Raw genomic sequence first — 16,165 nt, forward strand, 5'->3', positions numbered from 1 at the left:
GGGAAGGGAAGGGAAGGGAAGGGAAGGGAAGGGAAGGGAAGGGAAGGGAGCTTATCTAGGAATAATTGTTTTCAAACCAGTATCCTGAGCTGGGCATGGTGGTACATGACTATAATCCCAGCTATTCAGGAGACTGAGGAAGGAGGATTGCAAGTTCAAGACCAGCCTAGACAACTTAGTGAGAGCCTGCGCCAAGATAAAAAATAAAAAAGGCCTGGGGGTGTATCTCAGTGGTAGAGTGCCTGTTGCTTCTATCCATTAAATAAATGAATATTTAAAAAATAATAAATTATATGACTACCCTAGATGTACTTAGCTTGGGCACCATCCGAGTTTAATAGGGATTATAATAAATGTGTACTTAAACAGTTACAAACTACAGAGAGGTGAGTTACCCAACAGGTTCACTACAAATGGTTTATAGGCATGTCACCAAATGTTTCAGTGTGTTACAGAGGTAACAACTTAAAACCATTCAAAACTCATCAGAGTTGGCATTCTATTAGAAAATCACTTGTATACTCTTTATGAATCTTGTCTCTTCTGTCCCTTAAGCCCATACCCACACAGATTCTCCCCAAATTGCTTCCAGCATCCCCTAGTATATCAGAGAAACATAATCACTGGTGTAGATTAACTGTGTATGATAAGCAGAAAGTCAGCACAGAAAGATTGTACTTGTGACAGAATCACACAGAGCATTCCCTCAGCAGGGCCTAGCAGGGACAGTGTGATACTAGGAGCCTGGGGTCTTCCACTCCAGTCCCTACTTCACAGTATAACCAATTTCTTGATCTCCCAAAGAGATTACGACCTTTTCTGAGCCTCAACTTACCTCCACTGACAAGTGGAAATAACAATCTCAACCAGTCACTTACTGTAAAAGATTAATTAAATCAGGGGACATAAGTGAAACTCTATAAAATCTAGGATGCACTGTAAACCTGAAGCATAATAAAAATCCTGTTCTTGAAGGTCTCATCTCAGTGAGAGCCTCCTCCTCTCACCACTGGTGTCACCCACAAGCAGCCTTGGGAGGATCCCCATCTCACTCCACACACGTTCACTTCCACTACTTCCGCATCACTCATTTTCCAGCGACCCCTGAATCCGTATCTTCAGCTTAGAGCTCCCTCCTGAAGCCCGGGCCTGTATATGCAGCTATTTATGAACCACCACCCTAGGACTGGCCCCAAACTCTCTTATCTTCACCCTTAGATCAGCTCTTCCTCCTAAGCCATGGTCATTGTCACCATTCTTCCAGAGTCTGTGCAGGGGTCACCTTGGCTCCTTTCTCTCCCTCATTCCCTTCCATGTCTCGCAGCCCCAGCACCCCTCCACGGCTCATGCTCTGACCTTCCCAAACCATCTCATGCTCATGCCTTCCCTTCTGCTTTAGTAAGTTCTAGGCACTACACTGCCATTGTGAAGGGCTGTTCTGAAATACTTATCTGCCATGCGCCTTCCCTGCTAAAAATCTTCCTGTGGCTTCTCTTGCCCACAGAGCTCTTTGTTATCTGACCATCTTGGTTACTTTTTCTCTCGTTGCTGAGATAAAACACCCACTACCCAAAATTAAAGAAGGAAAGCTTTATTTACCTTACAGTTTGTGGAGGTTTCAGTCTATAATCAGCTGGCTCCAAGGCAGGGTGGCATGGTACAGGGGCAACACTTCAAGGAGGCACAAAATAGCAAAAGCAGCAAGAGCAGCAAGAGCAAAAAGGGAGAAGCAGCGGCGAGCAGCCTCTTTCCCTCCCATACATTGTATGCAAACTACCCACCCCAGCGGGGGTGTAGCATTCACACCCATAATCCCAGCATGGGACCAAGGATCAATCATAGACTCTAGAAGCCCGCCCCATGACTGCCTGAGGCTTTGTGGGGACAGTTAGACACAAACCATAGCACTGACCCATTCATCCATTCTGTCTACTCTCTGACCCAGCCAGCCTAAGCCAGTTTTAGTGCCTCAGCTGTCCCATACTTTCCCTTTGGGACACTCTGCTGTTTTTGGCTGGAATGACCCCTTCACTCCTCGGTATCTTTCCCACTTTCTTCCCTTGGCCAGTTTCTAGAAAAGGGCAATCTAGCACAATAGTTAAGCTCCAGAGCTCAGGACTAAGACAGGCTAGGCTTGAATCCAGGCTCCACTTCTATAAACCATGACATCTTATACAATTTACTCTTTGCATTTCAGTTCCCTCCTGTCAGATAAAGAAAAATAAGGCACCTGCCTGACATTATTAAAGTATGACTAACTGAACTGCACGTAAGAGCACACAGCACAGTTCCTGACAGAGTAGATATCATGTTTAAAAGATGCTATTTTACTGTAAATACTCATCTTTGTAACTGAGATTAGACGATAATGCCCCATGCACTTTAGATGTCCTTTTCCAGGCTTTTGCAGGACCTCATAAATGTCTCCTCTCCCACAGCTTTCCTTCCATCATTCAAGTGCACACCATATCACCAGCAGTTGGTTTAGCTCTCTTCAGTCAACTATATGGTCCTCATATTAGACATAGGTATCTCTCTTACTCATTTGTTCTACTAGCTCCTTGAACTGGAATCTAGTTAACCGAATAGGGTCAGGGGTATAACGCACATGCTTAGTATCCACAAAGCCTGGGTTCAATCTCTAACACGTACATACACACACGTGCATGTGTGCACACATACAAAATTACTGAATAAGTGATCATGTCCAGATGGCAGGATTGGGGCTGGGGATTTAGCTCAGCGGCAAAAGCGCCTGCCTGGCAAGCGCAAGGTCGTGAGTTCGGTTCCCGGTACCGGAGAAAAACCAAAAAAAAAAAACAAAACAAACAAACAAACAAAAAAAAAAACAGATGGCAGGATTTTAATTTTATTCTGGATACCCTGAAAGTTTTTTTTTTTAAGATTTCATAATATGACCACCATAATTTCATAATATGACCACCATAATATGAGTACAATATCGTGGCCAGGTTTGTTACTCAGAACACAACAACGTGGCCAGGTTTGTTACTCAGAAATTCAAAGACATTTCTTCGGGGCTGGGGATTTAGCTCAGCAACACAGCGTCTGCCTGGCAAGCGCAAGGTCGTGAGTTCGGTTCCCAGTACCGGAAAAAAAAAAAAACCGAAAAAAAAAGACATTTCTTCTTTCTTTAGAAGCATAAAAATGAAGGAAAAAAATAAATGGTAGGTCCTTTCCACATAGTTTTATAGGGAAGTGAAAATAAATATATGCTCACTATTTCAAAAGAAGTAATTGAGCATAAAAAGAACATTTATGAATGATGAACTACACTTTCACACTTCACAGACACATCTTCACACCAAAGTTGCATGTTAGAAATAGGATGCCCCATTAAAATAATGGAATAATGATGGCATTTCTGCGCTTAGGGCTATGTTTGCAGAAGTACTAGAAAAAATAAAAATGAGACTATAAACTAGGCATACACTTACAGTCTTGGTGGCTGAATCAATCTGACTTTAATGTTGTACAAGTGCTCTTCACAGAGACCAACTCAGATTGCTCACCTGCCGGCACTAATAATGGTTACATGGTGCCCTGAAGTTATTTCTAAAGCCTTTCTGCTGCCATGTGTTTACAGAAAATCCTATCAAATCAGCTAAAAATTACTGTGGTTAGAGAAATCTCCAACTTATATAAACAAAGCAGTACACACCATCACAAGTCAGGAAGGCAGGAGACAAAACATTATATACTCATACTATGGAATTAAATTTACCTGATATTAGTAAAAATTCCAATTTGAAATTGTCATGAAAAGGGCTAGCACCTTGTAGCTTTGCAGCTGAGCTGTCATTTAAATCACACCCACACAGCACAAAAGCACATCCTGTACAGAGAATTCAGGTGAGGGCATATTGAATCTCACCAACTTTGGGGACATTTCACAGAAAAAAGAAAATCTTGCTTAATTAGGCCCAAAGCACTATCGTGTAGGAAATGGGGAGAACATCAGCAGAAATGCCAACTGCAGCAATCCCTTTTGGATTACGCCACTGAAAAGATTCATAGTACAGGACCGAAGAAGTAAAGGGGGGCTACACTTCACTGGTAAGAGCACACACTCAGTACACACAAGGCCCGGGGTTCGATCCTCAGCACCCCTAAAATAAACATAGAAAGAAATCCATGAAGAAAGGAAAGAGCTAATAGGTTAAGAGATAATAAAGTTATGACAATGCAGGCTTGCAGGCTCTTGCTTAAAACTCCCCCGAAACCGTTTTTATCACTCGCTAACCTGTCCAGAGCTCCTCCCTCCCGTAAGCCTCTGTAACTATACCTGTCCTAAGATACCTATTGGCTCCGTCCTTTTCTTTTTCTTCTTTCTCTCTGCCTTTTTTTTTTTTTTTTTTTTTTTTAGACTACTTGAGCATCTCCTCAAAGCCTCATATGGTAAGTTTTCAATCTGTTTACAAGTAAGTCTAAGTGACTACTCATGAGAGTATGCTATCAGGAGATCTAGAAAGCTTCTTAAAAAGAAATTTGGTTTTCCTCATAGAACAATCCCAAAAGTATACACCACTTTGATGTGTAGATGGCCATCAGCTCCACTTTTTAATTAGGAAATATACTCTTGGACCACAAACAAAATCTTAGAATAGCTTTTTATTAATATATGTTCATTGTGAAAAAAATATAAGGCTATGGATGTAGCTCAGTGCAGAGTGCTTGCCTAGCACATGTGAGGCCCTAGGTTCAATTCCCAGTAACACAGAAAACAAAACAAACACAACCATTAAAGTACGCTCTGATATGAAATAGTATAGACGCTGTTTTATAACCTTTCCCCACAATATATAGTACGTATCTTTCTCAAATCATTTAACATTTTACAATGTAAATTTTAAAAATATTTTATTGTTTTTAGGGAGGATGAGGACGTCTGTCCTAGGGTTCCTATATGCTAGACAAGTGTTTTACCTCTGAGTGATTCCTTAACCCCCTTACATTGTACTCAACTCTTCATTCCTTTATATTATGCTGGGAGAAAAAGGTTGTTGAATGTTTCCTCACATTTCTCATAAATGACAGTACTTTGAAAAGGACTAGCTGAACAGTTTTTAATCCTGGAAAGTATTTCCATTTTTTATTTCATTTTCTGTGTTGAAGGTTGAACCCAGGACCTCATGCATGCTATCCAAGCACTCTGCCACTGAACTATATATCAAACCCTTAAAAAAATTTTTTTTTTAGAATTCTGAGGCAGGGTCTTGCTGAGTTGCCCAGGCTAGCCTCAAACTTGCAGTCCTTGTGCCTCAGCATCCCTAGTAGGTAGGATGGATTGATTACAGGTGTGTGCTAACATACCTAGTTGAATGGTTCCATCTTTACAGCTCCAAATTGTGTGTGCTAGGCAAGTGATCCACCAGTGAGCTACATCTCCAACCCAATCTTGTCTAGATCCATTATGATTTACAATACATTCTACACAGAGTGACTGTGAAGATGGAATAACACTTCTCAGGCTCCTGATGTGTACTGCGAACTCCTCCTCTAGTTTTAAGCAGCAGTGTATGTTTCAGTCCTTTCACTTATGTCAGGATTACCTTTTTTTTTTTTTTTTTTGCATAGCACTTAGAAATCAGTCTTGAGAATTGCTCCACTCTCTCTTTCTTCCCTCTACTTTTCTTCTCCATCTTCATATAAACTGCTCCACTGTCTTTTCCAGATCTTTCATTTGTGCTTTTCCACTGTTCAAGTTTTATAATGGTTCGATTATAATACTGAAATTTGCCTGGCCAGTATCTTATCCCCTTAGACTCTTTGAGGCAAAGTGTCACCAATTAATCTGATAAACTAATCCATGCTAATATGAAGGGGCTTGTTCTCAAGAACATACATAAAATATAATTTGAACAGTCTTAGGAAAATATACTATCTATAATAGGAATGCATTTTAGAGACCAGTGGTTTTCAAGTTTTGCTACAACTTCAGTCACCTGGGGGACATTTTTAAATGTTGTTAAAAATATTTATCTCCCAGAAATCCTGGCTCATTGAGTGAAGGGTGAGGACCTGAGCATCAGGATTTTTTAATGGTTCCCAGAGGATTCCAATGTAGCATCTGTGTTTGAGATGAGTTAAGAGAGAAATCCTCAGTAGCTTCTTCTTAGATAACATTAGAGGACCCCAAGGAAGAAGAGGACAGCACACACAGTCTCAGTAATCTGACTCACTGCACAAGATGAAGGATGTAAGACAGGGCAGGAAGGGGTGAGGCATTTGCCAGTGACAACAGAATAAAGCAGCACTTGTGTTTCTTGATGCTAGGTAGGTACTCCTGTGTCAGGAAGTAGGCCAAGCTTAATCTCTTAAATGGCTTCAACTGCTTTTGCAACTGAAACTAAAAGTATTGGAGTAACAAGGCTGATGCTATGCACTTTAGTGATAGCTCTCTACGTTTCAAGGACACAAATTACTTCCAGTTCACATTTGCTTCCTGTTCCAATGAAGTTGGGCAATCCTACAGATGTCCTCCACAATCCACAGTGGACCGCTGGGAACAACTCGGAATAACTACAAGTACCAGGCATTTAAGTACCTACCGGGCTGGAAGTGTGGCTGCTCAGTACAACACCCACTGAGCATGCACGAGGCCCAGGGTTCAACCCCTTTTTTCTTTTTTTTTTTTTTTTTTCAGGTACCGGGGATCGAACTCACGACCTTGCTCTTGCCAGGCAGGCATTGTGCCACTGAGCTAAATCCCCAGCCCCTTCAACCCGTTTCATAGGGAAAACTCAGCAAAAAATTATTTTCATGAATAGCATGTGCTTTCGTCTGGTCCGAAGGATCGTGCCAAGATTTTACAACTGAGAAGAGAAATGACAAGAGCCACTTCTCTGCAAACCTGCTCAGGTCTGGCCAGAACACTCCGCCCCTCCTCTGCTGGGACCTGGCATTCCCAGTTCCAGAGAGTCTTTGGGCACACCAAAGGGGGTCCATACACAGACTTGCTCTTCATGGCAGCTCAGCTGGGGAAGAAAAGCTTTTCTTCAAACCTGACTTTTCCTAAATTACTTACTATACAAGGGAGACTTCCTTGTGACTACAGCCAACACAAATTTCTTCTTCCCTGTTTTCTTTTTCAGTTACTGGAGACAAGCATTTAACCCAGACAGGTAAATACTATTGTTCTCCTGAGTCTTTGAAAGGCGTTACTTCCACCAGAGAAGAGAGAAACTGCAGGGCTTCCTACCTGAAGACTGACTTTCTTGGTATCAATACTAGAGAAGGGGTCCTGGTCACTGTTCCACCATATCAAATTTTAGTCAGCAGAGGGAAGGATGGACTTCAAAGTTTTGTAGACATTTCTTAATGGAAAAAAAAAAGGGGGGGGGGACTTGGAGGTGGAGAACGTGCTTGGATTCAGAAAAAAGCAAATTTCTACTAGGAATGTGCTACAACATCCTAATAAGGGGACTTTTAATAGGACAAAGCTCTACAGACTGTAATCTTACACAGAGTGGGCAGGGAAAGGGGATACAAACTCTCTGGGAAAGTCAGGGTCACCCCTCTCCTTTGTCTAGTTGTCATTCTCGGAAGAATTTTTACAGAAATAACCTGGATTAAAGCCCAGGGTAGGGGCGAGGGAAGTGACGATTTGGGAAGAGGGTTAAGAGTTTAGACAGAGCAGACTGCTCGAAAATACTGTCCAATCTGAGGGCTCAGCCTCGGCAGCAGGCTGTAGTTACACTAAAAACAATGCATGGAATAAACCTCAGACAGTTACCTTTTCCTGTCTATGCGGGGTATCACGCACACATTCGTGATGCAGTGGAGAGAAACCCTATTCCTCCAGGTTAAGCCCGGGCACCCCAGCTCAGGCAAAGGTTGTTGCCTTGGCAGTCAAGGACATCCATGCTGCGGGGCAGGCAGAAAACATACATTATGCAAACAAGGGCTGGCTGAGCTTCCACCTCCGCCGCCTGTTCAGCCAGCCGGGCCTCTTTGCCTCCTTTCTAGGACTGAGCCAAGAGCCAAGGATGAAGTGGGGGGTCTGCGCGGTTTCTCCAGCGCCGCACCCCCGGGACGGGAGAACGCCGAGGCCTGCGAGGGGGGAGGACACCGCGGTACCCCTTCTGCTTTTAAAGTGGCTGCATCCCCAGAATCAGCGCCTGCTTTCCCCCTTCCTGACACGTTTAACTCGCTCTCTGCCGGCCCCTCTGGGAGAACAAAATGGGGGAAGAGTGGTTTGCAAAATGCTGAAGGATCTGGCTCTTGGCACCGCAGACCAAGCAGGGGGAGGTTCAGCACCGAGGAAAGGTGAACCGCCTGTCAAATTCTGCTCCAGAACTTCCCTCTCACGTAGCGCAGACCAGGCGACTCAGACCCGCTCCGCGCCCGCGGGAAGGAGGCGAACGCGACAGCCCAGCGACGTCCAGCTGGGCCCCGTTACAAAGCCACCGCTGCGCCGCGCCAGGAAAACACGCACGCTCGGGGACACGAAGCGTCGCTCCCCCATCAAATGCTGCTCAAGGGGAGGGGAGAGAAGCAGCGCCTCACCACTTGCTGTGCGCCTCGGAAAGTCGCGTCCAGCAGCATCAGCTTCCAGGGATCCGACACCGAGCCGGGCAGCGGGATGTAGACGTAGTAGGCGGCCAGCGCCACCAGGGCGGCCAGCAGGACGCAGGACGACCGCATCCTCCCCGGCGCAGCGGCTGGGCTCGGCTCTGCTCGGCAGGAGGAGGTGACAGCACCGGCAAAGCTCCGCTAAGTTTCTGCCAGCCGCAGCTGCTCCGGTACCGGCCTCTTATAAACCCGGGAGCCAATCACCGGCGGCGCCGGGAGGAAGTGGGGGCGCTGACATGCGCCTCCTCCGTGTCCTCGCCCAGAGGCTGCGGACGCTGCAGGTTGGAAGCCTTGCGGGCCCGGGGGGCGCGCAGCGCACCCTGGAGGACACGGCAGGTACTGCGGGCTGTGGCCCGGGCCGCCTCCTGCAGGTCCGCAGACGCCGACCCAGTGCTGCCCGCGCGAAAGGTCTCTGTCCATCCAGACTCAAAATGGAGATGCTATTGAGCACGGGAATAAAATGAACTCTCTATAGTTCCAGAATTGCAATGTAAATTCTAACTGATAAGTGGGGGAGGGGGAGAGGATGACAAATTCCTTTATCTCAAGAAATGATCCCCTCGCAGTATGTCTAGCACCCAAGGCTTGGTTTCCGAATTCCATTCTCCAGTGAAAAGAATCAGCCTCTTTGCCACAGCTCCTTAGAGAAAAACCTGATTCCAAGGCCAGTGCAGGTAAATTAGAAGATGATGTTTTGGCAGAAGATAAGAAAGTGATCAAAATACGGCAGAGCCTACTCAAAGGGTCACATATGGAACATTGAAGGGTCTCCTCGAGGTTAAAGCTGGGATACTTTTAACAACAAAATAAATCATCCTAATGCATTATAAACTATCAAAAGAAATAAAAATCCAGGAGCTTATACTAACATAAATGAGTAAATAAGCAGAGGAAGAGGGAAGGCTTTCCTTACAATGGAATGTCAATTATTAACCATAGAAAATGGTAAACAAATGCTAAAACTAGTGAGTGAAAGTTTGATAAGAAATTTTAGTTATCAAAAGATCTCTCCACAAAGCCAGGTGTGGTGGCACAAGTCTGTAATCCCAGCACTTGGGAGACTGAGGCAGGAGGATGGCAAGTTTAAGGCCAACCAGGATACATAAGGAGACCCTGTCTCATTAAGAAACAAAACTCTCGGGCTGGGGATTTAGCTCAGCGGCAAAAGCGCCTGCCTGGCAAGCGCAAGGTCGTGAGTTCGGTTCCTGGTACCGGAGAAAAACCAAAAAAAAAAAAAAAAAAAAAAAAAAGAAACAAAACTTTCCATGTAGATTATTAACAAAGAAAAAAAGTCATAATTTTATAAGGGACAAACCTGGTAGATACCACCTGAAATAGCTCTTTCAGTGGGTCAACAGTTACAAGAGAATCATTTTAATTGAAATTTTCTGTTAATGATAAGAGAAATGGGGTACAGAATGCGAGAGAGAAAATTTCACTAGCAGAGTTACAACCAGAAAGCCAGAGGGAACTCTTGAGGAAGTAGTAGAACAACTCCAAACTTATTGACCAAGGCCTTTAAATATCTGGTACATAAAATCATGCATCTTAATATAACAATTTAAATTTAATCTAATCCATAGAAGTGAAATAACCATGAATGTGGGATTGATGATGAGATCAGGAGAAAGCTGGTTTCTTACTCAAAGTTGGAGGTAAACATTTTGAAGAGCCCACTTCAGTGGCATTTTTAAGCATAAGTTTGAGATACTTGTTTCCCGTCTTTTTAGTTACTAGTTCTTTTAGTTTCTGGTTAAGCACATCACTTTAAGCAAATAGGGATGCATATGTTGTGAGTGCGTGTGCATGGAGCTAGAAGCTAATCTTAATGGGTAGACAATCCCAGCGACATAAGCCAAACTAATACTAGATTTAGTTAACATTATTTGTTTTTACATGACCTGCAAAGTAATTCAAGGTTTTACATTGTAGTCTTTGATAGTTTTCTGGAGTTTGATTGCATATTAATGAAATCATAAATCTTAGAACTATGACAAAACCAACCGCCAAACAAATAAAAAGTCCCACACCTGACCCTGGCTTCCATCTTCAGATATAGGGACAACTCAGTGTTGCAGATGTGTCTCCAGAGGACCAGAGCAACCACCTGGGTGGCCCATCATGTCCTCTGGTGTGCAGTGATGGAACCAGTGTTCTCTACTTGTGCATCCCCATGCTCTGCCAGCAGTGCACTGAGAGATAGAAACTGAGAACAAAGGAACTGCATAATTCTCTATGCTAGATCAGAGTTTTTTAAAATGACATAATTTGAAATATTCTTAAACACTTTCATGACTTGTTTCCAATACTTTATTCATTCAACAAATATGCCTGACCTGTTCTGAGAAACGAGGGTGTTACAGAAGAGTAAGGAAGTTGGTCTGCTCTTTAAATTTCACATGTTTGTCGGGGAATAGAGTTTACAAGGAAAGTTTGGTGATACTTCCGCTTACAAGATGTCTTGGTTACTTTTCTCTCATTGCTGAGACAAAATACCCACACCCAAAATTAAGGAAGGAAAGGTTTGTTTAGCTTATAGTTTGCGGAGGTTTCAGGCCATACTTGGCTGGCTCCGAGGCAGAGTGGCACATGGCAGAGGGCAAACGTTCATGGCAGCAGAACACAGCAAAAACAAGAGCAAAAGGGAGGAATGGCAGTGTATGTGAGCCTATTTTCCTCCCTTATTTTGTAACAAGGCTACCCCCCTGGGGGCAGTGCTCACATAGTTAACCTCTAAACTCACATTGACACAATGAATAACATCCTAGAGCAGGAAGGGCAGGTCCTTTGTACCCCAGGATGCACAACTGCTGAGTCACTTAGTCAAACCTCTAGACTCTACAAGTCGACACAATGTATCAACCGTAACACAAGAGTAACTAACTAATCAAATTTCACCATAAGAGCAACAGTGACCCTAGGCAATGAATTTGATTCAGTTCTCATCCGATTCGGCTTTTGACCAGAACTGTGGAAAGAATCAAGCTCGTGAACCAAGGTACTATTGTACACAGGGAGGGCCAAACGACAAATGAACAATTAATAGCAGTGAATATATATTGAGTGCTTATTCTGAGCCAAATTCTGCGGGAAGCACTTTGCATATATTAACTCATTTAGCTTCCTAACAATTTTGTAAGGCACTGGTTTTATTCTGAAAACAAAGGCACTGAAATATGCAGAGCATTGTCCCAAGCTGTGCAGCTGGTGTGGCGTACATGGAATTTGAGCCCACAGAGTCTGGGTCTAGGGCTTATGTGCTCTAGCATTCAATGCTGGAGCAGCAACTTGAGGAAAATAGAGTAAGGTGAGGGGCCGCCCTGTGGATGGCCGCTGCAATAAACTGAGTGAGGAAGGAGGCACTAAGGAGATGCCATTTGAGCATCTAAATGAGGAGAGACCCCAGAGACTCCGAGGAGAGCCTTGCAAATCTGGAGGCCAAGGAGAGGACTGCAGAGGTTCTAAGGTGCTGATGACAACAAGGACCAGAAGGAGAGCTTGCAAGGAAGGAGCAGTGTGTGAGTGCAGAGGTACAGGCTTAGATGGAGAAGGAGGAAACTGTGAGAGAGCACTTAAGACCAGTAAGCTATGAGTTAAGAGTTTGAAGACTGCTGCAGTGGGAAGCAGTTGGAGACTTGGAAGCAGGGAAGTAACATGACCTGGCCTGCATTTGAAAAGGTGCACGCTGGCTACTGTGGAGAACAGAAGGTTTATGAGTTGGCTTTTGCAAGAGCCAGGTGAGAGATGACGTGGTCTGCAGTGACAGCTTAGCAGTGGGATGGAGACAGGAGACAAATTTAGGAGGTAGGACAGATAAAAACAGTCATGAATTGTGAAGAGGGGTAAAAAGAAACGAGTTCATAAAATTCTCTGCTTCTAAGGAAATAAGACAGCGTTTGAATCAAGCAATTAACTTTTCCAGTTTTACAGAATTGTCTTAGATTTACTTGCAGTATAATACCTCAAGTATATAGCTGTTATGGTTTGTGTCTGGGTGTCCCCCGAAAGCCTCATGCGGCCATGGGGCAGGCTTTTAGAGTTTGATTGATTATGAGTGTGAGAGCTCCACCCGCCCTGGGGTGGATAGTTTGCATATGTAAGGAGAGAAAGAGGGTGCTTCTGGCCATTTCCTCCCTTGTGAGTGTGTGCTTGTTTCGCTGCTGTGTTCTGCCAACATGAGCTGTAGCTCTCTGCCATGTGCCACTCTACCTTATAATCTGCCAAGTACGGACTGAAACCTCCACAAACTGTAAGCAAAATAAACCTTCCTTCCTTAATTTTGGGCGTCAGGTATTTTGTCCCAGCAACGAGAAAAAAGTAACCAAGACAATAGCATAGCAAAATCATTGCTTAAAAATTATTTACTACTTGGAAAAATTGACTCAAATGCCATACACTACACCATGTGAAGGGGTTTCTTCATCCTGGACAAGCAGAACCTTAGCTGAACATGTGCTGAATTTTGTTATCTCACAGGCATGGTGGTAGATGCTGATGTGATGAAAATGTGGTCCCACTCCCCCGAAAAAGTGCTCTCTCTAGCTGGAGACATAGTCGGGCAAATGCTAAATTTCAGAGAGGGAGGATTCTGTTCTGGAAGGCTGGGAGTAAGGTGCACTGAAAAAGGTGACAGCAGAGCAGGTCTGCAGGTGGAAGAGCATCGTGCAGACAGAGTCTAAGTGAGAACATCCTTGGCAAAGAGAAGAGCGTGGGCAGAGTCCTAAAGTGTAATGTGAGCGGAAGGCTACAAAAGCTCAGTGTGTCTGCAGTGTCAAATGCAGGGGAGAGGAGGGCAATGGAAATTTAACCTGAAGAATTAGTAAAGATTGTATGACGTAGGCGTTAGGTGTTATACAAAGGAGTTTGAGCATTGTCCTGTGTGGGAAGGCTGCATTAGATCCTGCTGGTAGCGAAGGAGAAAGTATATTGGTGGGGGGAGAGCAGAGGAAGCTGTTGAGATGGTGTTGCTTCTATGACATCCGAGAACAAGGTACTAGCTTGGACTTGACTCAGGTGACAGCTGTGGGGATAAACACTCTAAGGATGCCTAAGAAAGAATCAAAGAACTTAGAGAAAAGGAGAAAGTAGTTGAGAGGAATTCCCAGGTTCCTTGTTGAAGCAGCTGGGTAGACAGTGTTGCTTTATCTGCAATAAAGAATGTTGGGAAATAACCAGGCATGGTGGTGGATGCCTGTAATCTTAACACTGAGGAGGCTGAGGCCAGAGGATTGCCATGAGTTTGAGGCCAGCCTGGGCTACATAGTGAGTTCAAACTCAGCCTGTACTACAAAGTGAGAGATCCTGTCTCAAAAACCAAAATTAAATAAAATAAAAAGGATATTCAACTCGAGTTGGAAGAGGTGAGTGCAGTCTCAAAAGGGAGGGCCATGATCCAAAGGAACCAGAGCAGTTGAGGAAGCTGTTTATTGGTGGTCTGAGCTGTGAAAGAATGGATGATAGTTTAAGAGAACATTTTGAGAAGTGAGGCACACTCACAGATGGTGTGGTAATGAGAGAGCCCCGAACAAAACTCTCCAGAGGCTTTGGTTTTGTGACTTCCTGTTGTGTTGAAGAGGTGGATGCAGCAATGTGTGCTCGACCACACCAAGCTGATGGGCGTGTAGTGGAGCCAAAGAGAGCTGTTTCTAGAGCTGACTCAGTAAAGCCTGGTGCCCATCTAACAGTGAAGAAAATTTTTGTTGGCAGTATTAAAGAAGATACAGAAGAATATAATTTGAGAGACTACTTTTTAAAATATGGCAAGATTGAAACCATAGAAGTTATGGAAGACAGGCAGAGGGGGAAAAAGAGAGGATTTGCTTTTGTAACTTTTGATGATCACAATACAGGTGATAAAATTATTGTTCGGGAATACCACATTGTTAAATGGGCATAACTGTGAAGTGAAAAAGGTTCTTTCGGCATCAACAAGAGATGCAGTCTGCTGGATCACAAAGAGGTCATGGAGGTGGATCTGGCAACTTTATGGGTCGTAGAGGAGACTTTGGAGGTGGTGGAGGGAATTTTGGTAATTTTGGAAACTTTGGTGGAAGAGGAGGCTATGGTGGTGGAGGAGGTAGCAGCAGAGGCAGTTATGGAGGAGGTGATGGTGGATATATCGGATTTGGAGGTGATGGTGGAAAGTATGGTGGTGGCCCTGGTTACAGTAGTAGAGGAGGGCATAGTGGTTGTGGACCAGATATGGAAACCAAGGTGGTGGATATGGTGGTGGTGGAAGAGGATATGATGGTTACAGTGAAGGAGGAAATTTTGGTGGTGGTAACTATGGTGGTGGTGGGAACTACAGTGATTTTGGAAATTATAGTGGGCAACAGCAATCAAATTATGGACCCATGAAGGGGGGCAGTTTTGGTGGAAGAAGCTCTGGCAGTCCCTATGGTGGTGGTTATGGATCTGGGGTGGAAGTGGTGGATATGGTAGCCGAAGGTTTTTAAAAAACAATAGAAAAGGGCTACAGTTCTTAGCAGGACAGAGAGTGAGGAGTTGTCAGGAAAGCTGCGGGATACTTTGAGACCATCATCCCAAATGCATTAGGGGAACTGTAAAAACCTGCCACAGAAGGAACGATGATCCGTAGTCAGAAAAGCTACTGCAGCTTAAACAGGAAACCTTTCTGGTTCAGGACTGCCACAGCCACAATTTGCAAAAAGGGCAGCTATTGATTAATGCAATGTAGTGTCAATTAGATATACATTCCTGAGGTCTATTATGTCTTCTAGCTTTGTCTTTTTCTTTCTTTTCATTACATCAGGTATATTGCCCTGTAAATTGTAGTGGTACCACGAATAAAAAATTAAGGAATTTTTAACTTTTCAATATTTGTGTAGTTCAGTTTTTCTACACTTTAGTACAGAAACTTTAAGGAAAATTCAGTTTTGAAGGTGTTTCCTTGTGAGTTAATAAGTAAAAAAGATCATTGTTAATTACTGTTTTGTATGAATTTTGCTAAAGTTAACTAAAGAAACACCTACTGACTTGCAGATTAAGGGGAATAAATCTATTCTCCCCATTTCAAACCATGGTATAAATGGGCACTGACATGTAGAGAGGATAGATTTTTGTATGTTTGCAATGTGTATTTTAGATAAAACAGGATTGGGTATTTAAATTAGCATATTTGTGAATTTAATAGCATTAAGATTACTTTCAAATGAAAAGTCTCAAAGTTCTTATTGTTTTTGTGCATTTTCTTTCAAAACGTAATCATGATTTTTAGTGTGTTAGATTTGCCGAGTCCTAGCTATGTTTAAAACATCTCCATTCTGCACTTACCTTGGTCACATTTAAACTGCTGCCGTAGTTTTTGGGTATAAAGAGATGTCTACTGCCCTCTGTTAAATTCTGGAAAAGGGTATTGGCTGTTTTCCCTCTCCCACATTAAAAACCTCTAGTTTGAGATACGGAATAACTAGGCCTGCTATGTCTGAGCAAATTAGTGGATATTTGGCTTTGTTGTTTTCTTTTCAAAGCACACAAGAGGCCCAGTTTTTAAATCTTGAGTTACTTTTGGATTTTTTCCTTTCCCCCCAGTACAAGCTTTCAGAGCAAG

General features: G+C 43.6%; 1 protein-coding gene and 1 pseudogene across 1 annotated transcript in view; one reads left to right on the top strand and one right to left on the bottom strand.

The window, feature by feature from the left end:
* Nceh1 (neutral cholesterol ester hydrolase 1) overlaps nt 1-8,768 on the bottom strand; it is a 58,910-nt gene extending 50,142 nt beyond the window's left edge. Inside the window, exon 1 of the mRNA XM_005383012.2 lies at nt 8,530-8,768. Coding sequence (XP_005383069.1) covers nt 8,530-8,667 — 138 coding nt within the window. The 5' untranslated portion in view covers nt 8,668-8,768. The remainder of the gene's footprint in view (nt 1-8,529) is intronic.
* A 63-nt stretch (nt 8,769-8,831) lies between these two features.
* Nucleotides 8,832-15,077, top strand: LOC102019921 (annotated as a pseudogene).
* Nucleotides 15,078-16,165: the final 1,088 nt, after the last annotated feature.

This window comes from Chinchilla lanigera, unplaced genomic scaffold, assembly GCF_000276665.1.
Source record: "Chinchilla lanigera isolate Chin_1 unplaced genomic scaffold, ChiLan1.0 scaffold00019, whole genome shotgun sequence".
In the NCBI taxonomy this organism is placed as follows: domain Eukaryota; kingdom Metazoa; phylum Chordata; class Mammalia; order Rodentia; family Chinchillidae; genus Chinchilla; species Chinchilla lanigera.